The sequence below is a fragment of the Dromiciops gliroides genome, chromosome 6 (assembly GCF_019393635.1).
Source record: "Dromiciops gliroides isolate mDroGli1 chromosome 6, mDroGli1.pri, whole genome shotgun sequence".
Lineage (NCBI taxonomy): Eukaryota > Metazoa > Chordata > Mammalia > Microbiotheria > Microbiotheriidae > Dromiciops > Dromiciops gliroides.
This window is the reverse complement of record NC_057866.1, coordinates 228442357-228469570: the sequence shown is the minus strand read 5'-3', so window position 1 is coordinate 228469570 and position 27214 is coordinate 228442357. Positions and strand designations below refer to the sequence as shown.

Genomic DNA, 27214 nt, shown 5'->3' with positions numbered 1-27214 from the left:
ATAAGTAACATTGACCAACAATATGATGTCCTCCAGTAACTGAGCTTCTCATTTTTGTTAAAGCTGTTTTCTGCCCATCTGTGGTTATCCTCACTTAAGACGAAAACAACCTAGATGTCTAGTTATTATTCACAGGCCCTTAAGGTTATTTCCAGGTTCAGACCAAAATCTACAGGAAAAGAAAAAGGACATGACAGGTCAGAAGGCAGCTCACATCTCCCCTAGCAACCAAGTAAACCAGGGTAACCAGAAAGAATAACCTTGGTAATGAGCAGGTTGCCAATTGTAACCTCTGCTAGTCCAGATCTCCCAGGAGGCAGAGCCATCCTCTCTTAGGCACTTCACTGAAGAGCAGCAAAGGAGAGTCAAAAACAGATCAAGGTCAAACCAGGAAGAAGAGGAGGCAGAAGTCAGGGCATTTCCCCCACAGATGGCTCCAGACCCCATCAGTGCACACCTTCTGAGGGACTCCTTACTCTACTTCCCATGTAACACCTAAAGAAGTCGGGACTTATGGGGATTTGTTACGAATGAGCTTATTAAGGGAAGTTTTTCCTGAGAGTATAACCCGCAAAATGAGGAATGAGGCTGAGGGAGAAGGGGACTGATGCAAAGAGCCCAAGCTGAAATCCATGTCATCCCAAGTCTGTCTGTCTCTTTCACTTTGAACTGGGTGTTGCTGTTGCAGATCCTAACCTGCTCTAACCCTGCTACCATGTGGAGGTTTCCCTCCAGCATCCAGGAGGGCTTTGTTTCCCCTTGCATTTAAGTGTCTCCTATTCCTAAGCCCCTTTTGCATTATTTTTGCAGGGATGCACAGTCAACAAGCTAAAGATGAATTAACATTCCAGAGACAATCAGTTTGGAACGGTTTAAGTCAAGTGGGTTCAATGACAAATTAAAAAAAGGGACTGCCCCATCATCAGACCAGCACTAAATTGTCAGGTGTTTTCCCCACTCTTGATTATAGTTTAGGTCGAATAAGAAGAAATTGGAGAAGGTACAGAGGAGAGCAATGAAAATGATTAAAGGACAGGTGATGTCAGTTTCAAGGAATTGGGATGTGTATCTCCACCTCCACCTGAAACAGGACAAGGCAAAGCTGCATACATTTTATTTGATTATTTGCCTAAGTAGGGAAGGGGGAGTGGAGACAAGGAACGCTTTCCACTCCACCCAGAGGCAACCCTCTATTTGTACTTCTAAGTACAGTATAGCTGCAGAGGTTTAAAAAAAATGGACAATTCTGTTCAGGATGTCTGACAGACAGACTTGCCTAAATGTCCCTAATAAATCTATTCTAATCCAACTTTATCAGACAATTCACTCTTAATGAAGTGACACTTTTTTTTGTTGTTTTATTACAAAGCTTCTTTAAAAAAATGCTCAGCACATTAACTCAAACTGGAATGACAAAACTTTAGTTAACAGTTTTTGGCAAAGGCTACACCTTGCAGATTTTTGTTTTCAAATGGGTACAGCAATGCTCATTTCAACAACTGGCATAAAATCCCACTAATCAGCTAATAAAAACAGATACAAATACAGAACATTTAAAGTAATAACAATTCAAGTGCTGGGCTTTTTACAAGAAGAAGGGGTAAGAGATAAAGAAGAAAGGGAAAACTCACTGCAAACCAATCTGTGGGATGTATTGCTTAGGTTTACAAAGAGGACTAAAGTGAAGCAGGATCAACATGCCTACTGACAAGTTGACTTGGTGGTTACACTTAATTAGTTCTATGTGACACCTTACAAAGACGGAGGCCACTATTTGTTACAAATCGGTCACAGAGAAGCCACATTTTCAGACAAGATTTCTCTTGGACTTCTTTCAGTTTGTTTTTTTTTTTAAATCTTACTTTTCCAGATCTTTGAATTTTATTTAAAAGACCATATAGCTAGGAAAATATACACCAAGGAAATTAAAACTAAAAAGTTAAAAATATAAAAGCATTCAAGTTTAAAAAAAAGAAGCAAACATAAAATTGATCCTTTTGCACTGTTATTAAATAAAAAGTTTGGGAGGAAGGAAGAGAGAAAACAATGGAGACAAAAACAAAGACAGAGAGGTCTTCCACAAATTCCTCATGGGGCGATGGGCAGGTGATTGAGTGCTGGCTGGCTGTTGGCTCCAGGTGGTTGCAGCAGGCGGGCGGACATGGCCAGGTTACCTTGCTTGCCAAAAGGTACAGACATGGATGCGAAATACTCTGGGAAGTACAAGGCAGAGATGAAGGGAGAAAAGCTTCTCAACTGACCCAAAGCCTACAAGCATTCTCATGTGCATTTCAATTTTGTGGGGCTTGATGTTTTAAAATCTTCTTATGCTTTTCTTTCAGGACTGGGTTCTTGCAGTAGAAGCAAAGAGGGGTTTGGCAGTGATTGTCCTTATGGTTCAATGTCTCTAGCAGTAACCACAGGGTCAAGTGGACATCAAGACTCTTTTGGGGTCAACTGCTCAGACCGAGGAGATGTTTGGGGTTTCAACAGGCTTCCATCTCCAGAAGAGGCCCTGGGGTTGCTGCCTTGGCTTTGCACGTCGGGAATGAGTTCCTTTTTCCACCTCAAGAAGGAACAAATGAAATGCTATTAATATGAACCATCCATAGATGAAAGTCCCTGCCCCCCACCCCCAAATAGAACCTTCACTTTTTTTAATGTCTCTAGTATAAGACCTTCACAAACCCTCCGTATTTCTTTTGTCCATTAGTGAAACTCGCTTCTCCCAAAGGTGGATTGTGCTTAGTCCCAAGAGGAACTCTGGCTTCAGGCAACACAATTAGAATGTTTCAACATCAGGGTTCTCAAATGTTGAGATTCATGCACCTTCCACCACATACTTGATTAATTAGGCATATTTTTGCTTTTTAATGAGTTAGCAGCATCTGTTGTGCCACTTAGCTAGATTGGCTAAAAACAAACAAATCCAAAACAAACACCTTGAAAAATAAAAATGACTTAACAGTAATTCCTTTTGAATGAAGCCTACATTTCCTTCCATAATTGAGCACTGAATCAACGATGTGATTTCCCCATATACAATGGGACTCTCAGTACTTTCTGCCTTAGGAGGTAAAACTCCTAGATCAGGCAGTAGAAAGAACACTAGATTTAGCCAGAAGAGCCCCGGGTCTATCGCTAATACCTTTTGTAACTCTGAGCAAGTCACAACGTTGAAGGAGAGAAAAGGATCTGAGTGTTTTAGAAATCTTTCCCCCAGTAGTTCAACCTGATGGGACCACTATACAGTGGCATAACTCACCCATGAAATGAGGAGATTGTACTAGATATAGCCTTAAAAGGTCCCTAAATCTTATGATCTCAGTATTGTACAACACTCTGGACAACTCAGCAGTAACTATTCTGTAATAAGAATTGCCTTAAAAGTCCTCCCCTTCAGACCCATTAATAACTAAACTCTGACAAACTTGCCTATAGGTTGTGTATAATGGAAAACCAAAAAAAAAAAAAAAAAGCTGGGGAGGCCATACTGGTATCGTGTGTGTTACAATTTACCAGAGAAAGCACGTATATTATCTAAAACACACACACACACACACACACACACACACACACACACACACACACACACACGGGTCCTTTGTTATTATCCCTAAGTCTGTCATCACATTAGGATTCAAAGACCTAAAGCTGAAAGGAACCCCAGAGACCATTTAGTCTCTCTATTTTAATCCTAATATTCTCAAGGAACACACCTTCGCCCCCCTCTCCCACTCAAACAACAACAACAACCCAACTTTGTCTTCTGGACAACCAACACAAGTGCCTAGAACCATGCCAGGTACATGGCAAGTGTTTAATGGACATGTGAGGTAGACAGTGCTTATGACGGTCATGGTGAACATCAGAAACGCTAAGAAGTCAACAGACCTCAAAAATCACAGTTTCAGTAAGTTAGGGAGAAGAAATGGACTTATTTTCATTGACAATGTTATTTGTAATAGGACAAATCACACCTCAAGATCTTTGCTAAAGAAAGCACTTTTCTCTGGAGTTTTTCCCATATGACTTTAGAAATTGGCAGCTGCTCTAGGCTGGCAATGGGGCAGCTAAGTGGTACAGTGGATAGAGCTCCAGGCTCTTCTTCCTGAGTTCAAATTTGGCCTCAGACACATACTACCTGTGTGACTATGGGCAATTCACTTAAGCCTGTTTGCCTCTGTTTCCTCACCTGTCAAATGAACTGTAGAAGGAAAAGATACTGCAGTATCTTTGCCAAGAAAACCCCAAATGGGGTCATGAAGAGTTGGACATGACTGAAATGACTGAACACACACTTAGGATAGATTTATTCCAAACACAACCTTGAAGAAGAGAAGGTCTGAGTATCTTAGAACTCTTGCACCCAACTGGCTCAACCTGATAAGACCACTTCTATATAGTGACACAATTTCTTAACAAACTTAGATGACTTGGATTTCTATCTGCTTTTTATTTGGGAATGTTTGCGAAGACTAAGATTGAAAGAAGAGAAATAAAAGTAAAACACTGAACACTAATCTGATTGTTTCTGAAACAGGATGGCAAATGGCAAGCTTGAATGTTGTCCCTAAGCAAGATTTTTTGGTGCTTAATCAAGACTTGATGGAATGATTAAAATTCAACTTTCCTAACATAAATATAAAATGACTGCTGGGCCACTTGAACTGACTTAACTGTGATAAAACTAGAGCACTCAAGTTAGATAGAAGGGTTCCTTGTCATATATAGAATGGTGGCTGAAATAGGCACCTAATGCTTTGTGAAGGTGAGGCCCAATGTTTACATACAAAAGTAATGGTTTCAACTAAGGAGGCCTTTTACTGACATGTTGAATTTCTATTTTCTTATGTAATTATACTTTTTCTGACCTAACGGGGGATCTCACAGCCCCAACCCCCATCCCGTCCCACCCAGTTTCCTGCAGTGGTACCCTACCCAGTAGTACATGGGGATCAAAGAGTTATGAAGGTCTCTACCTTTCCAAGGAGAAAGGAAGAGTCCAAGCAAACAGCACAGAATCAGTGCTGAATGCACCCCGTAGATTTCCATTTACTTTGTGCCTTTTCATCCCAGATTTTCAAAGGTTTGGTCCAGGTCACTCTTCCTGGGAAGGTTTTCCTCTCAGTCTTACATAAAAACATTCAGCTTCCTGTTGAGGAATAGCCTTGAGGCTCCAAGCCAGTGGCTCACAGAACCTGATACAAATGCGGTGATTCAGAGTGGCCTGTCCATTAAAAGCCAGAAACGTCTATTTTCTGGAGGAAATGAAGTGTTCGTCTGTTGCGGCTTTTCCTCACTCCCTTTTCTTACTAGTAAGCGCCCCTTTGAAGCTACAAGGTTAAGATAATTTCCATGGCCTTGCTCTAGGCTTCCATTCTTAAACAAGGCCTTTTCTTCTCCCGAGCCAGAGTCAAAATGCAGCGCAGAGGCCTAACTCCTGATGGCACTGCTCCTTGGCCTGCCTCCCGACTAAAGGCTTCCTTTCTCCCTCCATCCCTTTAGCCAAGGACATTCTTATTATATAGCTTTTGTCTTTCTGGTGCTCAATAGGCTTATTTTTTAGCCTTGTTGATGGAATGGTTAAAATTCTATCACCCTGACATAAATATAAAATGATTATTGGGCCACTTGTACTTACTTGACCATGATAAAGCTAAAAAACCAAAGTTAGGGGCAGCTAGGTGGCGCAGTGGATAAAGCACCGGGCCCTGGATTCAGGAGTACCTGAGTTCAAATCCGGCCTCAGACACTTGACACTTACTAGCTGTGTGACCCTGGGCAAGTCCCACAAAAACCCCCAAACAAACCAAAGTTAGCTGGCATTCTTCCACGCCCCGTCCCCTGTCCTAACAGACTCGGTAAGTGTCTCAGCATCTGAACAGGACTAAATATACTTGGGCAAAACATGCTTCCTTTTCTTACTAATCCTGGCTTAAGTTTGCTGTGTGACCCCACTGGACAACTGTGCACACCTTTAAGTAACACCACCAGGACAAGTCTTTTTTTCCTTTTTTTTAAAAAAGGCCCCAGGAGCAAGTGAAGTCGTTCTTTGCCCTCTGAGGACAGACCCAGCCTGTACCTTAAAGCATAGGGAAGCAGGGAAGGGGGGCCTTGTGGTGTGTTTTAGAGACATAAAACAGGTCAAATCAGGATTCTTTTCAAGAAACCACAGGCATGCGCTAAGGAGATGGAACTCTCCCCACATCTAAGACTTCACTGGGGGGCTGCAGCTGAAGCCTCGCCAAGCCAGGCATGCCCTAGCAAAGCCCAATCCACAAGTGAAGTCGGCGCAATCAAAGGCTGCAATTACAGCTCCATGGCTGTGGTTAGGCTTCAAAGAAAGTGCTGCGAGCCACATTTTACATATGTTAAGTCTTGGGCTCGATCCACAGTGAGAGCCACTGTCTGTGCCATTCGTTACTGGATATCTGAGTGGGGAGGGGGCCCTCTAAACAGTTGCTACTGAGAGAAAATGTAAATGATCCACATGAAGAACTCATGGACCAAACGCTGAACTTCTCAAACTATCCCAACAAGTCAAGTGTGATCTGCATCATAGGCTAGCCAAATCACCTACTGTGAAGAGGTGATTCACAAGGTGGGGAAGAGGCGGGAGAAAAGAGAGAAGGCAGGAGGGAGCCGAGGGAAGGCCTCCTGTCTAACTGAAAGATTTCAATGTTAGATCTCTAGGAACCAATACCCAGGGGAGGTAGGAGCACCAGGATGACACTTTATCATAACTAGAGAAACAAGGCTTTAAAATGCCACTGAGGGAATGTGCTTTGCTGAACTGCGTATATTTGTTATGAGGGCTTTATTTTTTTTAATTGTTCAATGCAGATGGGACAGTGGGAGGAAGAGATAATAAAGGCTTTAAAATAAACACATTTAAAAAAAAAATCTACTTTTGTTAAGTGAGCTATTTGTACTCCGAGGTTCTCTTACCCCCTGACTCAAAGGATGTGCAAAAGAGAAAGGGTGTGTGTGTGTGTGAGACACAGAGAGACAGACAGAGACAGAGAGACAGAGAGAGACAGACAGACAATGGGAAGGGAAAGAGCAGAGAGACGCTTGCTTTATAGTCCAAACATAAACTGTATTAAAGGCAAAGTGTTGGCATGTTTCCTTAGAGTTTCACTGCCTTCACCCAGGCAGACCCCGAGCAGGAAGGACAAAATAAACAAAATACATAGGATGGTTGGGCAGTGGAGGAGGGGTTGTGTCTAGGAAGGGAAGTGCATATAGCCATTTCCCTGTGTCCAGCCCCTGCAGCACTCTGCCTGGTCCAATCAATTTTTCAAGACCCAGGTACAAGATGGCCAAGTTATTCCCTGCTAAGAGGAGACCTTGGTTAAGATCTGATGCTAGGAAAGAGAAGGGAGGTGCTCCCCCCCCTTCCCACAATGCCACTCCAGAAACAACAACAACCAAAAAAAGAGAAAAAAACCAGTTTCAGTTCTGACATGAAAATTGGAGGGGAGGAGAGAAAGATTAGAGCAGGATTTATGAGAGGTGAAAAGAGACACAGATTTTAATTGCAGAAATTGCTTTACACCACACCACACACCTTGTGCCAATGCTTGAAATTTCACTGCCCTGGGGAAAACGGACAAAAACACTCCCAAACCCGTGATTTCATTTTGGGGTGTGAACCACTCCAGTGCAGAATGCCATGCCTATACAGAGCTCCTGTCTTTAAGGGTTTACTCTGAAGGTAAGTCACACATTTCTCCTATAAGGCGCAAACTGTTCTTCTCTTATACTGGGTCACTCTACTGAACATAAATCCCTTTGTCACTTCTCTAATGAAGCAGCATTAGACCATGGGAAACAATGACTTATTAACTCATTGGGAAGGAAGGATATGAAATACAGAGGGTGAGGGGGACAAAAACCTGGATTGAAAAGTTATTCTTTTCTCAGATTAAAAAAAAATATAACTTCAGAAATCTAGTCCCTGTGCCTTGGAATGAGGCATTACCCAGTATTTGTGGAAAAAAAAAGTTAAAATGATAATGTGTGGTTATGGATGGCCATAACCCAGGCTTGTTTATACAGCTGTGTTAACCTCCACTCCCAATACCCATGGTCCGGCACACCAACCACAAAGCCCTAAGGTAAAGTGAAGATTCCCAGCATGGGGGATGTTGGGGGGGGGGGAGACCCAGAGCAAAGGGAAGAGGGAGGTCCCGAGCTACCAGTGGTTCTTTGCCTCATCCTAAACTTTTGTCTTTACTGAGGCTGAGCCAAGAAATTGCCTTCCACCTTTGGTCAGGAACATCTGCATAGCTAGCATCACAGAATGCACAACAAATGAAAACTAGCTCATCTGCAAACTAGACTTTGGCAGTATCAGAAAGACTTTCAACGAATCAGGGCTGTTTCTCCTTGGGCTTACCCTGTAGCTATTAATAAACAAAATCCCAGGTGCTTGTATTTTTTGTCCTACGTCCTTTGTTATGGGTTTCTCTTTTCTGTTGGTGTTCCTTTGTTGTCCCCTTTATGAGTGTACACATAATACCCATGCAGAACAAGCATGCTGAATTAATGTCCCTGCAGGGATTCACAAGACCTTCTCAAAGGCCAGGCTGGTCAAGAAACCACTCCCATAGGACAATTTATGGAAAAACAGATTTTTCCAAAACTCTTCAAGTAAATCAAAGTGTTCGATGATTACAAATAACAAAGTGAATCTAATATAGAACACTGTGAATTCTCAAATCTCTCACCACTATGACTCTTCTAATACTGAAAAGAAACTCCTTTGAAACTGGCTTAGGACGAATCCAGATCTTATTGCCCTTTTTAAAGCAAGTGGCCCCATTTTTTCTATCTCTGTATATCTGCACCTAAGATCACAGAGTTGGAAGGGACTGTGGGGGTCCTTGCATAGGATCAGAGAGAACTTTCAAGAGCCTTTGAGGTCATCCAGTCCAACAGTGTCATTTTACAAAGGAAACGGAAGCAAAGAAACTGACTTGTCTAAGTCATGCAAGGTGGTGAGTGACAGAGCTAGGATTTGGACTGAGGTCTTGTATCTCTAAGATCAGTGATCTTTGCTTTGTACCACCCTGCCTTTGGTTAAGAAGTCGTGATTTTAATCGGTAGAATGCAGGAAATATGTATGACATAGAACTTCTAATAATAAATGGAAAACGTATACACCAGTGCTGATCAATAACTTAAAAATGTTCTCTAAGACAGAATAAATCCTGAAAACCTCAAATAAGATAAGAGCCAGAGAGAGGCCCCCAAGAGGGAAATGGGGCTTTTCAAGCAATACTAAAGAATATCTGCACAAGAAATGAAGCTTAAGTGTAGATTTAAAGCTCAACAGCAGATAAAAATGAGGCAGGCGGCATTCAGCTGAATGCTTCTCATTCTCCCTGTCTCTCTCAGAAGGCACCAAGACGTCTGTTTGAACTTAGGAATAGTTACTTAACAGGGAGAAGAATGCTTTGCTAAGCACAAATCAACTAGGATCATTTTTCTTTGCTCTAAAGACAAGCCTTTGAGTACTAACTACAGGGCTTCTCTTACTCCATCCAGTTCTATTACCCAGGAATGTTGAGGTACTGATGACCATCATGGTGATCTGTTCTGAGATTCTTATAGGATCAGCTCTTCAGCTCAAAGGGACTTTAGTGGGTGTCCAGTCCAACGGCCTCATTTCACAGATGAGGGAACTAAGACAGAGAGCTGAAGGGAGTTGTTCAAGGCAGCATCTTAGTGTACCCCTCCTGACTCTAGGTCTGCATCAACCAGGCCATAGAACCATATAGAACCAGGCCATATTCTTACATGAATTGCTTTTAATCTTTGCATTAGGGAACTTCCAAACTAATCAAGACAGGCTCACACACATGACTACCCCCAGGCACCAGCTGGTGAGCAAACAAAAGGTAGCCAAGGAGAAGACTGGTTTTGAAAACTTGGGCAATATTATGTCTTCATTAGACTAGCTATACTGTTTTGATTGTCCAGCCTCTTTTATTCAGGTCAATGTGATGAACCATGTGATGAGGGGAACTCTAAGATAAATGTTCTGCATATAGAAACATCTGGGATTTGTGGATCCGCCACAGGCCACGTCTTTCACTACTGAATTGTAACAGTTTGGGTGAAGGAAGAAGAGGAAAAGTAAGGGCTATGATTGGGAATGGATGGAGAAAGATGTGGATTAAGGGGCCCCATCGCCACCCTTTTATGTCCTCATCACCCAAGGTGACCAAACATCCAGAATTTTCTGGGATGATCTTTATTTTTAAGAAAATAAAAATGTCATTTGTTATTCTTGTTTGTTGCTTCTGTTTCTAAGTTGGGTGAGGTTTTCCATGTACTGTCATCATCATGGTTTTGCAGTACAGTGAACAGAGAGCTGGGTCAAGAAGACGTAGATTCAAGTCTTGCCTTTGACACTTACTGGTTGTGTGACTGGGCAAATCCATTAACCCTTTCAAGTAGTCTGTAAAATGCTTTAAGACAATGATTTGCAGAGCAGTTGCCACACTGCATTAGTAAAGATTCCCTATAACAAAGTCATCACAAAAGTACAATGTTGAGGAGGTTTCTGCCAAAGCAATGTTCCTGGGGGCAGCTAGGTGGCGCAGTGGATAAAGCACGGGCCTTGGATTCAGGAGTACCTGAGTTCAAATGCGACCTTAGACACCTGACACTTACTAGCTGTGTGTGACCCTGGGCAAGTCACTTAACCCTCATCGCCCTGCCCAAAAACAACAACAACAACAAACCCCCAAAACCAATATTCCTTTCTAGAGTACAAATACCAATTTTTGGTTTGGAAAATGGGGTGCTTCCCAAGAGACTGGGAAGGGGAATGGGCAGGGAGGTAATTTCTTATGCTAGATTTTAAATTTTAAAGGAAGACTATGTATTTCTCTTTAGATTGTCAAGACTCCCACCCTCTAGTTGACAGTGTAAGCAAAATGTCCTGGAAAACATCATTTATAAGGCTCATTTCAGGAGGGCACCCCATAGAGCTCCCATCATTGTGAAATACGGAAAAAAAAACCCACGTGGCTGGATCTGCAGCCATGGGATCAGGACCCAAAGCAGACCATTAACCCTTGTGTCTCTTTATAGGTCTTCCCAAACACTAGGCTCAGATGCCCTCCTCCAGAATGACATTTCTTCCACTGCCTACTCAAACTGTGTAGGCCTCCTGGTGGCTTTGTTGGTGAGGCTATGGCTTGAGCCAGGTGTTTTTATTGCCTTGAAGAACAGAAATGAGTGTGGAGACAAGGACCGGAATGGTGATTTCATTGATATAAGGAACGCTGAGGTGAGGAAGCTGGCTCTACCAAAGCAGGGGTTCCTAATTGGGGATCCCTGAACTTATTTTAATTTTGTGATAATTATACTTAAATATTATTGGTTTCCTTTGTAATCATATGCATTTTACACATTTAAAAACATTATCTTGAGGAGTCCATAGGCTTCACCAGACAGGGTCCAGAACCCAAAAATGTTAAGAATCCCTGATGTAGAGATATGTCTAGATCACTGAGAGGTTCAATGGCTTGTCCAGTGTTACATAAATAGTATGTGGCAGGGGTGGTGCCTGAACCCAGGTCTTACTAATGCTGGGTTTTTGTCTTTCTTTGAATCTATACCCAGTGACTTGAAAGACTGATTATGCTATACTAATTAAAGAACAGAAAATGAGTCGTAATTTTTAAATCTCCTGGCTGCTGTTTTGATGTCAATCATACTTCAGAGACTTTGGATGAGATAACTAAAGCATAAATAAAGTTTATGACTGCTTCTTTCCTATTTCTTCAAAAATATCTTAACTTTTGTTTCTAGTATCATGGAGGCTATTGCCAATAGGGAAGTTGCTATAATGCTTCATTGTATGTGGCTCATCATTACTGACCATGCTTCCTGGGGTCTGGGGAACTGAACCAGCAAGCAGAGCAAGGTCAATTAGAAGTCCTCTTAGGAATTCTTCTTAAATTAAATAGAGGTAAACAAAGTCACACGAGTAGCAGCATGGCTGGGCTGCTAACCCGAGTTCTCTGATCCCAACTCTAGCATTCTGTACCCTACATCAAACAACCTTTATCAATAGAAAGTACTTTCACAATGGTCCCTGACTCTATTAGCTGAGTTGGGGCCAGCAGTACTATAAGCACTGAAGACCAGATTTATATTTTAGGAAAACCCTAAAGGCCACTAGACATTATAAATGTAGAAAAGCGTCCTAAAAGTTCTCACTTCTATTTTTCACCCACAAGCAGGAAACTACTTACGGGCCATACCTAGGGCATTACACAATGAACATTCTCTGCTCTGTTGGCACACCTCACTTACAACTCTGGGCCATAATGAAACAAAAGCAAAGGTTTTTATTTAGAAAAGGGGAGGAAAAGCAGAGAAAACCTTGAAAATTCTTTATTTACTCTAGCAAATCTCCAAGATAAGACCTAGGAAGGCAAAAATATTTTTTCTTTCTTGCATGTCTTTTTAATAGCCACGAGGTAATTGACAGCTTGTTTTTTTACTCTTAGTCCTGTTTTTTAAGTATCAGATGATTGAAACCATTAAACTGAAATGCTTTTTCATACTTAAAAAAAAGGCTAGCTGGGTGATTTGTTTTGGTAAACACAAAGTTAATAACTCAGTTTATATAGTTACACATTTTTAAACTAGTGAAGCTTATTGAATCTTTCCAATTAAAAATTATTTCATCTCGCCACTCATTTTTTAGGTTGCTGAGGTAAAGCAACAACAAACCAAATATTTGTGTTATGATGTACCTGGCAGATGCTGAATTCTAAATATTCTTAAATAAACATTTATTAAAACACTGGAATGTTGCTGTTTTATCATATCAGAAAATCTTATTAACAGAAAATGGGGATTGTTTTATTTAAAAAAATTTTTTTGTATTCCCAGCATGTAGCACAATGGCTGGCACATAGTAGGTGCTTAAGGAAGGAAACATTTATTAAGTATTTGCTATGTCAAGCAATAGGTCAACAATGCACTAAACAAATATATAATTTTTTTTTTTTTTTTAGTGAGGCAATTGGGATTAAGTGACTTGCCCAGGGTCACACAGCTAGTAAGTGTTAAGTGGCTGAGGCCGGATTTGAACTCAGGTACTCCTGACTCCAGGGCCAGTGCTCTATTCACTGCACCACCTAGCTGCCCCTAAATATGATATCATTTGATCCTCATGACAACCCTGGGAGGTAGTTATTATTTTTATCTCCATTTTGTAGTTGAGGAAAATGAGGTAGGCAGAAGTTAAGTAACTTGCCAAGAGCTAGTAATGTCTGAGGTTGGATTTGCACTCAAGTCTTCCTGACTCCATGTCCAGCACTTTATCTATGGAGCCAACAAGGTGTTTAATAAATGACTGTGGAGTGTTTGATACTTTGTCATGAAGGATGGCTCAAAATGGAGGACAGTGAGAAATAACATCTTGTATCCCAGAGAGATCATAAGAAAGGGAAAAGGCCTGACATGTACAAAAATATTTATAGCAGCTTTCTGTGGTGGAAAAAAATTGGAAATTATGGGGATGCCCATCAATTGGGGAATGGCTGAACAAGTTGTGGTATATAAATGTGCAATAAGAAATGATGAACGGGAAGATTTCAGAAAAACCTGGAAAGAACTGATGCAAAGTAAAATGAGCAGAACCAGGAAAGCACTGTACGTAGCATTATATGATGATCAACTGTGAATGACTTAGCTTTTCTCAGCAATACAAAGATCAAGAGAACTTATGATAGAAAATGCTATTCTACATCCAGAGAAAGAAAACTGATAAGACTCTAAATGCAGATCTTAGTATTTTCAATTTTTTCCCCTTTTGTTCTGTTTTTCTTTCCAACTGTGACTAATATGGAAATATGTTTTATATTATTTCACTTATATAACCTACATCAAATTGTTTACTATTTTAGGAAGAAGGGAGGCTGTAGGGAGGGAAAAAATTTTGGAACTCAAAATTTTGTAAGAATGAATGCTAAAAATTGTCTTTATATATAATTGGAAAAAATAAAATACTACTAATTTTTTAAAAAGACAAAAACATCAATAAAATGTATTTTAAAATAAATAAAAGTTCAGTGTGGGGCTGAGCTGATATAACATAATGCTACTCATATTTAAATTCACCAAAGTGGGCACTCAATACCCTGAACACAGTTGTGTCCTACAAAGAAACAACTTCTACTGCAATTATTATTTTTTTTTTTGGTGGGGCAATGAGGGTTAAGAGACTTGCCCAGGGTCACACAGCTAGTAAGTGTTAAGTGTCTGAGGCTGGATTTGAACTCAGGTCCTCCTGACTCCAGGGCCGATACTCTATCCACTGCACCACCTAGTTTCTACTCCAATTCTTACAGTAAACTGCATCAGACAGAAAGGCACATGTCTCAAATAAAAGAACATAAAAGAATTTTAGAGCTGGAAGGGACCTTAGAGATGCAGGGACTGTCTTTGTGTCCTGGATCCTTTTGGCTTTCTGGTGAAGCCTGTGTAACCCTTCTTGAAATCATGTTTTCAAAAGCACAAAATAAAACACACAGGATGACAAAGGAAACCAGTTCTACTTAATTTAGTTGTCAAAATAAATGTTAAGAAGGTTTACAAACCCCAGGTTAAGAACTACTGGTATAATCCAGCCTTCATTTTACAGAAGGCCCTTGAGGTGAAAGGGATTTTGGTGAAATAATAACTCAGTGTCAGAAAATGGAGGGGTTTGTGTTGCTTGACTACACATATTTGTTACAAGGGATGTGTTTTTCTTTATTTTTTAGTGGAGAACAGAGGGGAATAAGAAAAGAAAGATTTTTCTTCATGGAACCAAAAACATTAATTAAAAAAAAAGTGAATGGCAGAGATAGGACCCAAATTCAAGTCTCCCCACTCTTTGTCTCAATTTTTTTTTTGCCTCTACATAACTCAAGACCTATTTCTACTTTAGAGAGGTAGGGTAAAACCTTGGGTAAGACCCTGTATTTGGTGTCCCAGAACCCTCCTGCACTGAGTTCATATCTTGCTTCTGACAGTTAGTATCTGGGCAATCCTGAAAAGTTAAGTCCCTGTCCTGGACCTCCCTTCCCTCATGTGTAAAATGAGAGGGATGAACCAGAAATCCTCTAAGGTCTCTTGTAGGTTTAAAATCTATGATTTTATGAACTCTTTATGGCATATATGGGCTCCCTGGTGTGACTTCAGTGACTTCAGAAGGCGAGTTCCCTCATAATTGACCATCATTCCATAATCCAATTCAGAGTGACGGGAATGTTCTATGTTTGGGGTCGCACTTGTTATAAGAATGAATACAAATTGTCCCCACCTCCCCCACCCCAAATTAGGAGTTCTTGACACCAGGCGAGAAAAATTTTCAGCCACTGCAATTCATGCAATACTAAGGCATGAGGGGGTGGGGAGGCAATGTTGTTGCTGCTGTTTGTCCTTTATTCTCGAAGAGGACCATGATGCCAGGAGGTGACATCATAATGCACCAAATGGGATTCCAGTGAGGGAGGGCGGTGCAAGGTCACCAACCTCACTCTCCTCCAGAGCCATCTGGGTCCAGGAGCAAGATATACATCAGGACGATTGGGGATGGCCTGGATGTTTAAGGAAATTGGGGTTAAGTGACTCACCCAAGGTCATACAACTAGTAAGTGTGAAGTGTCTGAGGCCCAATTTGAATTCAGGCCCTCCTGACTCTAGGGTCAGTGCTCTATTCATCACTCCACCCAGCTGCCCCGGGGATGCAGTAAGAATGAGTGAAGGGAACACTTCAGTTTCACATTGGTGAAATCATAGGTCTTAGAAAAATATAAACATATAAGAAGAGTGGTAGGAAGTGAACATATCAATTAATAAACACTTTTCAAGCATCTGCGGCATGCCAAGTACTACGTTAAGCCATAGGTGCACAGGAGAAAAAAAAATCCTTCTTTTGGAGGTGTCCTTTGATCTTAAAATTATCAGACCATTAAGATAAGCCTGACAACACACTGTTCTTTAAGATCCTGTGTATGTTGTCTTTATGACAATAGGGAAGATCTGACTAATATTCTGAAGCTGACTTTAAAGGGAAAGTATTGGAAAGCAACTTTATCAGTTCTTACCACTGAAACCAGTGCTAATAAAATATAGTTCATCTTCTCCAGCTACTGAGAGCCCAGAGTTTTTTGGGTATCCTGGGCAACTCTAATGTGGTTACTGTTCTTTGAGAAGCAAATAACAAAATCACATGATGTATTTCCCAAGAACTCAAAACATTATGCAAATATCCTGAGAGAATTTGCCCCTATAAGACACTGTCTATATTGCAGACGACCCAAGAATCCAATTTCCTCCAAAGTCTTTCAAAGATCGTAAGCCCATAGACTGAGGACTGGAAGGAACCTTGGAGGAGCTCTGATTCCCTTCCCCACATTTCAGAGTAGAAAATTCAAGGCCCAGAAGCTAAGCACTTGCAGTCATCCAGGGAGTTCAAAACCAACCCTCTACTTCCCACTGCCTTTCTCTCATAGCTGAGCCAAAGCATTTTGCAAGGCAAAGAAAAATAGCAATTAGATGTGGTGATGTGGGCAATATAACTTCTGTGGTGAATGTTAAGGCACTTGGTGCACTTACAAGTCAGTAAACAGAACCCCCTTCATGTCGGTCCATGTAGTTGTCTTAATCATAAATAATAAGCAACACTGGGAGGCAGCATAGGCTAATGAATTGAAAGTAGCAGCAGTGTTCTAAAGCATCATCTCCCTTTTCTTTAATTTCCTGACCCATGGAATGAGAGGTGCCGAAAATGCACCAAATGTCACTAGCTTTCTGGATCCCTTTCCTTTCAAAAGGGCAGAATGCAAATAGTAACACTTACAATTACCAGATAGTTCTGGTAAGGGGAAGTATGAGCCCCTAACTACTTTACACTTCACATCATATAACTGGAAATATAGAATATAGTCTCTAAAAGGGATATTTTGGAGTGTAGTCACTTCATAGGCATTGCAACTAAAGGAGAATGGATAGGGCTTCAACTAATTGAAAGACTCAATTCTTCTAATTATTGGGGGGAGGGAAAGCGGCTTCAACTTTCAGAAACTATTCCAGCATCTGTGTTTATTCAGATTTCTTTTCATTTACTACACCTAAAGTACTGTATAATATGCACTTAGCAGAATCATGGCTCCGCAATATCCTCAATCATCAAAGAATCCCATATGTTCAGTGAATCATACGAGAAAATGTATTAATATATTTTAGAAAGATTTTGAAAGTAAAAACAAAAAACACATTGAAGCAAGAAGTCACATGACCTCAACTTCCCATTCTCTGACAACTAAATAATCTAGACTTTTATGTGTGTGCAGGTGATGGAAACCCTACTGCTAATTTAAAGTACATTTTTAGTGACCCTAAGCAGACCAAATGGAAGTAATTTCTTCAAATACAAAATAGTGCTCTTATTATGAAGCATTATAACATTATTTATACTTTATGATACTTTCCCATATGTCAATTTTGGTTATCTATGTGAAGGAAAGCTCCCCTCTTTCATTTGTTGGGAATCATTCCTGTAACTCAGTGTGTATTTAAAGGCTTTAAAAAAAATGGTATGAAATGATTTTTTAAAAACTGGGCAGGCAGGGGGCAGCTAGGTGGCTCAGTGGATAAAGCACTGGCCCTGGATTCAGGAGGACCCGAGTTCAAATCCGTCTTCGGACACTTCACACTTACTAGCTGTGTGACTCTGGGCAAGTCACTTAATCCTCATTGCCCCACCAAAAAAAAAATAGGATGGGCAAAAAAAACCAAAGTAATTTTATATCTTGTTATGAGGTATAGTACTTGTTATGATGGTTTTATTTGTCTTCCAATGGGGGATCAGAAAGAATATTCATTGAAAAAATATAATTACATTTTAAAAATAGGGCAGCATAGTAGAGAAAATTCTGGCCTCAAAATCAGAAGACTTGATTTGAATCCTGGCAATGGGACCTCAGTTTCCTCAGATGCAAAGTGAGGCTAGATTAAATGATCTCTAAGATTCCTTCTGGCTCTAGGTTCTAATGAGCTTATTAGTGCTGATACAAACTGTGAGACTGGAGATGGCATTCAATCAGTTGCCTTGTCTGTCAAAGGTGAATCTTGCAAGCTCGAAAAGCACTATAGAAATATTAGTTATTATTCTGGACAAACACTCCCCTTTGTAGCTGGCACCACAGTGAGGGTCACAAAAAAAGGGCTTGAAGAAGTCGAAAGAACTGGTAACAAGGGAAAATCTGAGGCAGCTGATGTGATTTATAGTCTCCAGAGAAAGATGGAGTCCTCTGTTTAGACCACAGGATGCAAAGGGAGATCAGGCCAGATTTGACTTTGCCTCACAAAGAGGTTACCAAATGTATTTCATATCAGAAACAGGCCAGAATTAGGTAAAAATACACCTTTCAGAGGACCAGGTTGACAGAGATCTTTAAAAAAGGGAGAGAGGAAGGTACAAAGGCCAGGACAGAGCCTCCTGAAGCTCAGGGGAAGAAGAATCTTTGGGGCTCACCTAAGGAAGTGCCTTCTTCAGCCAGGGCACAGGTATCAATGCAAGGCCTAAGAGAGCCAGAATCGTGGCAGACTGGTGGTGTAACAAGGCCCAGGTCCATAAAAGATGATGGGGAGAGGGCCACAGGAGAGTGGACTATACGCCCTTGAAGGAGGTTCAGAGACTGAAGATCCCCCTGACATAGCAGCGTCAAGTCTAACCTTTTTGAGTAGCTTTCGTTGGCTTCCCAGGAGACCCAGAAGAAGCAACAGATCCAAAAAAAAGAGCAGGAAAGCAGAAAGAGTAATTCCTGTGACAACTAAGGACTTTAACTCTTTGCCATGTAGTAAATAAACCTCAGTACAGACTTAGTAATCCTCTTCTCATTTTGCTCCCAAGGCCCAAGAAGGGTACAGAGCCTACACTATCCTGCCTTTACATGGTGTGATTTCTCAGTCTTGGATATGTATTCTGGAGTGTCTTCCCCGCCATCCTCTAATTGTGAGAGGGAGCAGGAACAAAACACCCTCTGTCCCCCACCTCACTCCAGCCAGTATGGGAAGGGTCTTCTAAGGGGCAGGATTCAGGGGGTATTTCAAAACTCTTGGATTCACAAAGAATTCCCTCCTGGCAGAGCTGACAACATGAGGTTGATCTGGTCAAGTAGGTGGAGATGAGGTCCTTGTCCGTGACCAGAAGCACTAGTCATGGCTTTAACGTGCTATTTTAGCCAAAGAAGGAACAGAGGGAATGGGGATAAGAAGGCTGCTCTTTGGTGAATTGTTTCAGAATTGTTTCTTCTCTTTCTTCTTTTGTTTGCCTGGCTCTTTTTCTCCTAGGAGGTGGAAAGTACATGTGACTTTCTGTTCAGGAAAGCCCTGCCGGAGGTATTGATCTATTAGTAATATGCATGCAATGAGGATTATTATTAAGGTTCTATTTTCATTATAGAGGAGTTAGCTCTGAAAGACTGATGTGTTTATTGAGCAAAAAATCTCCCTATAGACATGCTCATGTTCTAATTTAAATACCTCTCTACTGCAAAACCGGGTAGTTATTACATGGGGTTCAGCACTGCAGGTGTGCTATGATGAAGGCCTAAAATAACCCATTGAGTCCTGGCACCCATATGGGGTGGAGGGTATAGCAGATGATACAACTAGTGAAAGTCAGAGAGCTTTCTGCTTCCAGCAGTCTGTCAAACATGATAAATTTTGGTCCATGTACCTCAGAGAAGCTATAACAGAACCACGGCAGGGCCATAGAAGGGCAATGAGGACACTGGGATGAGAGAGGAAGAAGAGGTCACCTTGTCTCTTGTATTTACAATTCCTGTTCAACAGAGGGATCCTCTCACGTCCCCCATTTCAGTCCCTCCTGCACACGGCAGCCAGTGCTCCTTCATCGAAAGTCTGACCGCATGACTCCCCCACTCAACCAATCCCATTGAGTTCCTCTTGCCTCAAGGGCCAAATACAAATGCTTCTGTTGAGCTTCTTGAACTCTCACCTGGTGGTCCAAACCTACCTTCCCCATTTCAATGGACATCATTCCTCTCCCATGCTTTACAATCTAGTTAAAGTGACTTTCTCTCTGTTCTCCACCTGTGAGCTTCTTCACACAGTACGACAATCTGAACAGTCGTCCTCACACGAGGAGAACAGGAGCTATGGAGGTTACATGTGGCATCACATTTTATTCAGCGAAAGAACACCTGGACCTGAGGCTGAAGTGTCTGGTGCTTTAGGCTGTGTCCACTTTGCTTAGTCACATTCTTCTAAAATACCAGCAGTCTAAAGCCTAGGTAAGCAGATACCATGATTTCATGGGGCTCTGCTTAACCAAGGCTTGCCATTTTGACTTGGTGATTCCAAGTAAAGAAAGGACACTCAGGCTGAATCTAGTAAGGAAGAGAAACAGCCATGCTTTTGGTAGGAAGAAGGGACAATTCTGACTTGTGAATAAAGCTCAAAATAGCACTTCTGGCTGACAGTCTATGAGCTTTTAATTCCTTCTTATAAAAGCAGAAATTGCTTTCCAGTTCCTATAGCTAGGTCCTGATTTGTGCAAATAACGAATCCCCTGAATTTATTTGAATCTGCGCTATTAGAAGTTATAATTATATAAAATATGGCAACTGATTATAGCCCAATGGAAATGTGCAATGTAAATTTGAATAATGTGACCATTCTATAGGGGATTCATTATTCATACTAATGAGAACCTAACTGCACTTTCAATGGAATTAGAAATACCTGGGAAAATTTCACTTGTGGCCATCAGTGTCTCTTAATTAGGGCCCAAGCCCCTCAAACCCTATTCTTTCAAGAAAAGCGAGAATATAAAAACATGAATATATGATTAAAGATTTCTTTAAAAAAACATAAACATTATACTGTTTAAGAATTTACTTTGCCAATATGTGTGTGAATCTCAGTAAAAAGCTAATCCCCCCTTAGAGGACATTTTATTATCTTTCTTGGGTATGGAGTTTCCACTAAAGTCAATGAACTTTTTAGGAGTGAAAAAAAAAATGAACCCAAAGAGAACAAGTTGTATTGTTGTTTCTTTGTTCTGGAAGAGGACCATGACATTGGGGTGATGTCATGATTTGTAGCTGATTGGATTTAAGTGAGGGATGGGTGTTCAAGGTCACCAACCTCACTCTCTCTCCTCCAGAACCATCTGGATCCAGTGGCAAGATATACATCAGGATGACTGGAGATGGCAATTGGGGTTAAGAGACTTGCCCAGGGTCACATAGCGAGTATCTGAGGTGAGATTTGAACTCAGGTCCTCTTGACTCCAGGGCCAGTGGAGCCACTGTGCCACCTAGCTGCCCTGAACAAGCCATAAATGCTTAGTTTTGAGGGGTTTGGGTTCTTGAGGAGAGGTCACAAGATTGAAACAGTAAGACACAGTGGGAATTGCCATCAATCAGCAAAGATGAAACCTGGCTCATGATGAGAATATGGTTAGTATCACTGGAAAACACTCAATGAACTTTAGTGATGTGACCACAGAAGAAAAAAGAAGCATTTCTTATAAAAAAGAAATTAAATTAATATATGGTATTTCTAAAATATGCAAATGAGAACAAGCAATTATTACTAGGAAAGGAAAATTTATCCATTCAAAACTTTATGACTTGGGATAGTAAAAGGGAATACTATCTTTTCCTTGAGAAACAAATTGATTTTTAAGTGTTAACATTCACTTAACAGAGAAAAGTCTGAAACGCAGCATGAACTGGAATGCCTTGGCCTTGGTGCTTTATTCTAATCAAGAATAGATCCCCTTCCCCAATGCTGGCTAAAAGGGTTCTGAACGCAGAAGCCGTGCATACCCCCCTTGGGATGGCAAGATGCTAGTGGAAGTAAGGCATGGTTGGTGGGCTGAAGGGAGGGAGGTGGGATTGAGGACAGCAGACGGGGAAAACTAAGAAGCAAAAGAAAAGCCATTTTCGAATACATAGTGGTATAGAAATGATCAGATCTGAAAACTGATGCTATGAACTGGTTCCTGTTTTTCCTTGTTTAAAAAAATTATAATACGGAATGGAATCAGAGTTGGCAAGGAGGGTCATGAGCAAAGGCCTATTTTATAACTCATTTCGGCGGGAAGGCTAGAGAGACATTCTTACCATGCTTCAGATGTAGGCAGCTGTCATTCTTGGACCTGTACCTGGAGAAAATTGTGTCCTTTAACAAAGATTCATTGAAGATGGGTTTTTTGTACATTCCAAACATGTAGCACGCTATAACATCATGTGGAAGTATTTGCTTTGCTTTTTGTGGTTCTTTTACCAGCCAGTTTTATTTGTGTCATATAGGTTAGTGGGAATGTTTCTTAATGAAGGGAAAAATAAGACCTCACTGATGCCTTGAGCCTATCTACTAGAAAGATGAGCTTCTCTTTGTGTTTTACATTAAATAACATAGGAAACTATGAAAAATACTTCAAGGGGATGTAGCCTATGATAATCATGTAATAAAACATCTTTCAGGGCTTATGCAAATGGAAAAGGACAGAATGGATAAAGGCAAAGAGAACACAGCCAAGCAATAGAAGCAGAGAATTCAGCATTCAAACACAGTTAGCACCGAGGATTCCAAGGTAAAGGGGTTTTTAATGCATTTTCACAAGATCGCATTAAAAAGAAATCTCTTCAATTTTTAAAAAAGCATATAAGGAAGGAAAAGAGAAGAAAACCAACTTGGAACTCTAGAATATGGCAGCATTTAGAGAGTCACTTTGAGCACAGGGTTTTAGAAGCATGTGAACTGGACACAAAAAGTCACTTTGGGCATACCTGATGTGGATTCCTGTAGTTTCTCTCTCTTCCTCTTCTTTTTCTTACCCTGAAAAACAGGGAATTCATCATGTCATTTACCTGTGACATGTTTGATATTAAGTCAACAGAAGAAGAAAGACCTGACATAAGAATATACCTCTCTTTCCTATCATATTATTCATGGAAAGAGAGAGACAGGCACAGAAATAGACACACAAAGAGATACAAAGAGAGAGAGAGACATAGACAAAGCAAGGGATAGAGAGATAGATTGAAAGAGAGGGGTTAGGTGGGAATGATGGTGGGAGAATGAGAGCAAGGGAAAGAGAAGTTAATTTTATCCACCTCTTAAGGATGGGATAGCAAAGACATTTGTTTACTTTAAATGCTTTAAAAGTTCCTGTTTATTTCAATAATGTGCTGAAAATTTTAGGTCTCATTTGTAAGTCCTATCTATAATTCTATAACTTTTCATTTTCCATCCTTACTAGTTTTCCCCAAGGAATAAGTGGTCATTAAAGTAATTTTATTAGTAGAACTCCTTGTTTAATCATTTCAGTCATGCTCAACTCCTTGTGATTCCATTTGGGGTTTTCTTGGCAAAGATACGGGCATGGTCTGCCATTTCCTTCTCCAGCTCCTTTTATAGATGAGGAAACTGAGGCAAACAGAATTGGTTAAGTGGCTTGCTCAGGGTCCCCCATCTAGTAAGTGTCTGAAGCAGGATTTGAATTCAGGAAGATGAGTCTTCCTGACTCTAGGCCCAGCACACTATCTACTGTACCACTTACAGTCTATATATAGTATACTATATTATAGTATAGTAGGCTATTATTTATATAGAAAAAATGGTCAAATTTGATTTAGGATGTTCATTTTCAAATAATTATGACTTAATAATGTATACTGTACCTCCATACACCCTAGACATGATAGAAAAAGCAGCAGTTAATCTAAGAGCTCTAATGGAATTGTACACATGTTTGTTTTTTGTTTTTTTTGTGTGTGTATCATGTACTCCCAATCACTCCCTTTTTTATGCTTATTCAGTCACAAATACATTTTTCTTCCTCCCATATTATCACCTGATCCGCTGTGGAACCAGCTGATCACTAGGGAAAATGGGAGATTGAAACTTAGTGACATTGAATAAAGTTAACTGTGAAAGCAAATGGAAATCACCAGGACTTCTGTGTCTCTGGAAAATGTGTTCCATTTATCCCTATGCATTCTTTGGATATCCAGAATAATGCTGTAACATGGTAGGTCTAATTCCAATAGCTGGCTCTTAGGAGTGAATAGTTGAAATTTATCTAGGCTGTGGAGTGTGAAAAGCATTTTTAGTGAGGCAGGTGCTATTATTACCCCCATTTTACTGATGAGGAAACAACTTCCTTGTGTTAGATCACAAATTAAGTGTGTGAGGTAGCTTTTGAACTCAGGTCTTCCTGACTTGAAATCCAGAATGCTATTCATTAGGCCACACTGTTCTTCAAATTAATTAGAAGAGTTTGGGATAATAGAATGAGAAAAAGCATGGTCTCTTCTACCATGCACTACTAATCACTTTATTTTTTGGGGGGGGGGAGGCAATTGGGGTTAAGCGACTTGCCGAGGGTCACACAGCTAGTAAGTGTTAAGTGTTTGAGGCTGGATTTGAACTCAGGTCCTCCTGACTCCAGGGCTGGTGCTCTATCCACTGCGCCACCTAGCTGCCCCTACCCCTAAAATGTTAATGCTTTTTCTTTTCTTTCTTTCTTTCTTTCTTTCTTTTTTTTTTTTTTTTGCAGGGCAGTGAGGGTTAAGTGACTTGCCCAAGGTCACACAGCTAGTTAAGTGTCAAGTGTCTGGGGCCACATTTGAACTCAGGTCCTCCTGAATCCAAGGCCGGTGCTTTATCCACTGCGCCACCCAGCTGCCCCCCTAATCACTCCCTTTTAAGCTTAACAAAATTATCATGAAATCTCAGGAACCCTGAGAAAGAGTATGTGTAGAAAACAGATCTCTACTGATATGGCAAAAATGTATTGCTATGTAAAATGTGTAAAAAAGTACATGTGTGTATAGGTAAACATAAAATATGCATGGATATAGAGGAAAAGAGACAAAAGAGGCAGAGATGAGAAGAGGAAGAGGACTTCTTTGAAGCCTGATACTTCTATGTAATATTTATCAGAGGAACCATTGAAATAGAGATTTTACTATCTCCTTAAAAAGGCAACATTTGATAATTTTCCTAACCAATATAATAACCAAAAATAATTAACCATCCAATGTCCTGTTGACTAAATTGGAGAGAAAATTCCATAGAAAGCTAAGCTACATAAAGAAGACTGTAAATACGTTTTTTTAAATTGCTCAACTGTCCTCCAATGTGCTTCTGACATTTGAGTTTTCTACCAAAGAAGGGAGTATATTATCAAATACTATACTGTAGTTTTGTGAAAAAATACTGCACCATAATCTAGATGTAAGTTGGTTGTTCAAATGCCTATCAGTCCTGAACAGAAGTACAACTCTCTATTAGCTGTACTTAAGTGTGTGAACACACAAAAAATATCAATCTCATTTCCATTAAAGCATGGTTTGTATATAATACGGTACCCCAGACAATTTTATTAGAAAAAAAGGTTTTGATTGCTCTTAACTAAGAAGGTTGTTTTACAAAATTGTCCAATATTAGCCAAGTTACCAAAACACAAGTGAAATTTTAAACATCTGTAGTATGGGAAATTTTGTCATGAAATCATGGGATGCTACCTACCACCAATGTGCTTCCAGTGATGTCAGCATAACATTTTTTTTCTTTTAATTATGCTCTGGTGATAAACATCCTTCAGTTTTACTCTGGTTTTAGTTGACTAAAACCAACTTTAAATGGCCTCATTCATGGCTAAAGTAATGACAGATTAAAGAGTATGTGACACATTTGGGTTTTCTCTTGATTGTGGTGGACCCTTAAACTGAACAAAATTATTATATTTAAAGTATTTTACAGAGGAAAAAATTCACAGAAGAATCTAACTACAATGGTTTCCATTGTAGTTGTGTCTCTACAAAATGTAACCACTTAAAAAATTCTCATTTTTTTATTTAACCATCAAAAAAAAAAAAAAAAGACTGGCCTGACAATGAGGGCTTACATAAGACCTAGTGACACCAAGAACACACATATAAATAAATAAAGAACACTGACAAAAACAGAGGTGCTTCTCTGAGCATGGCCAGTGGAAAAATATTTTAAATAAACTATTACAAAGTGAGATCCAAGATCCCAAGAGGGAATTTTCAAAACAAGAATTTAAGCATTTTATCACAAATTCCACTTATGTACTTTTATCAGTTATTCCACTAAAAGGACATTACTAGGATTCTACAAATAATAGGACACAGAAAACGGGGGCCATAACCCTTTGAGTCAAGCTCTTAAGTCAAAAGGAGGTGACTCAAAAGTCTGAGAGAAATTTATTTCATAAAAAGAAATATGAAAGTGTTTAGAAGTTAAGATTCTTTTTTTAAAAAATTAACTATACAGCTTTATCTAATGCATAAATTCAATTCCCAGAATGCTAACAGGATTTTTTGTCCAAAGAATGCTGTAAGAATTACATGGACATATCTCACAACAAAAAGTTGGGGAAAATACAGAATGGAAGTCAAGAGACCTGATTCTTCTCAGCACCATCATTCACTAAGTTATAGTCAGTAGTCTTGGACAAGATGCACCTTCTCTGTGTCTCAGTAAATGAATGGAGAAGACTGGGGGAATTCAAAGGCCTCCTTCCAACTTCTAAAACCTATGAAGTCTTAAACTCTTGAGAGTTTAATTCTCATTCTGAGATGAGATTTTTTACTTATCTATTTTTTTTATTCCAAATTGAAACTATTACATTGGGTGGGCAGACAGTACTAGTGATAGCCTTAACTAACATGTTCTAGTCAAGGTATGAAACAAGTGATTCTCTTCTACTTGGTGAGTTTGTTCAGATGGCACTAAAGTATTTGGCTGGATGACTCAATGCAGTATTTCAAAGACTTCACTATTCATGATTTCCCTCCATTGATGAAGGTTTCAACAGCAATAATATTAATAATTACATTAATAATAATAAATGACAACAATAACTTGAAAGGAAGCATGGTAAAGGAGGTGTAAAGTCAATTTTATAGTCAAAAAGACCAAGATGAATTCTTAGGATAAGATTTATAAGTATTTTAAGGGAGGCATGCAAACTTTTGGTAGAAAATTAAATAGCATGTAAAATTTGGGTCATAAACATAAATTTCTTTTTTTCTTTCTTTTTTTTTTTTTGGTGAGGCAATTGGGGTTAAGTGACTTGCCCAGGGTCACACAACCAGTAAGTGTGAAGTGGCTGAGG

General features: G+C 40.0%; 1 protein-coding gene across 7 annotated transcripts in view; it reads right to left on the bottom strand.

Annotated features, from left to right (window-relative positions):
* Positions 1 to 1361: 1361 nt before the first annotated feature.
* LEF1 (lymphoid enhancer binding factor 1) overlaps positions 1362 to 27214 on the bottom strand; it is a 170879-nt gene continuing 145026 nt past the window's right edge. For 3 of the 7 annotated variants that reach the window (XM_043973276.1, XM_043973277.1, XM_043973280.1), the window contains 3 exons: positions 22854 to 22902; positions 22185 to 22225; positions 1362 to 2566 (listed from right to left, as the gene is read on the bottom strand). In XM_043973276.1, the coding sequence (XP_043829211.1) occupies positions 22191 to 22225; positions 22854 to 22902 (84 nt within the window). In that variant the 3' untranslated portion in view covers positions 1362 to 2566; positions 22185 to 22190. The remainder of the gene's footprint in view (positions 2567 to 22184; positions 22226 to 22853; positions 22903 to 27214) is intronic. The other 4 variants (XM_043973274.1, XM_043973275.1, XM_043973279.1 and 1 more) reach the window with 2 other exon arrangements.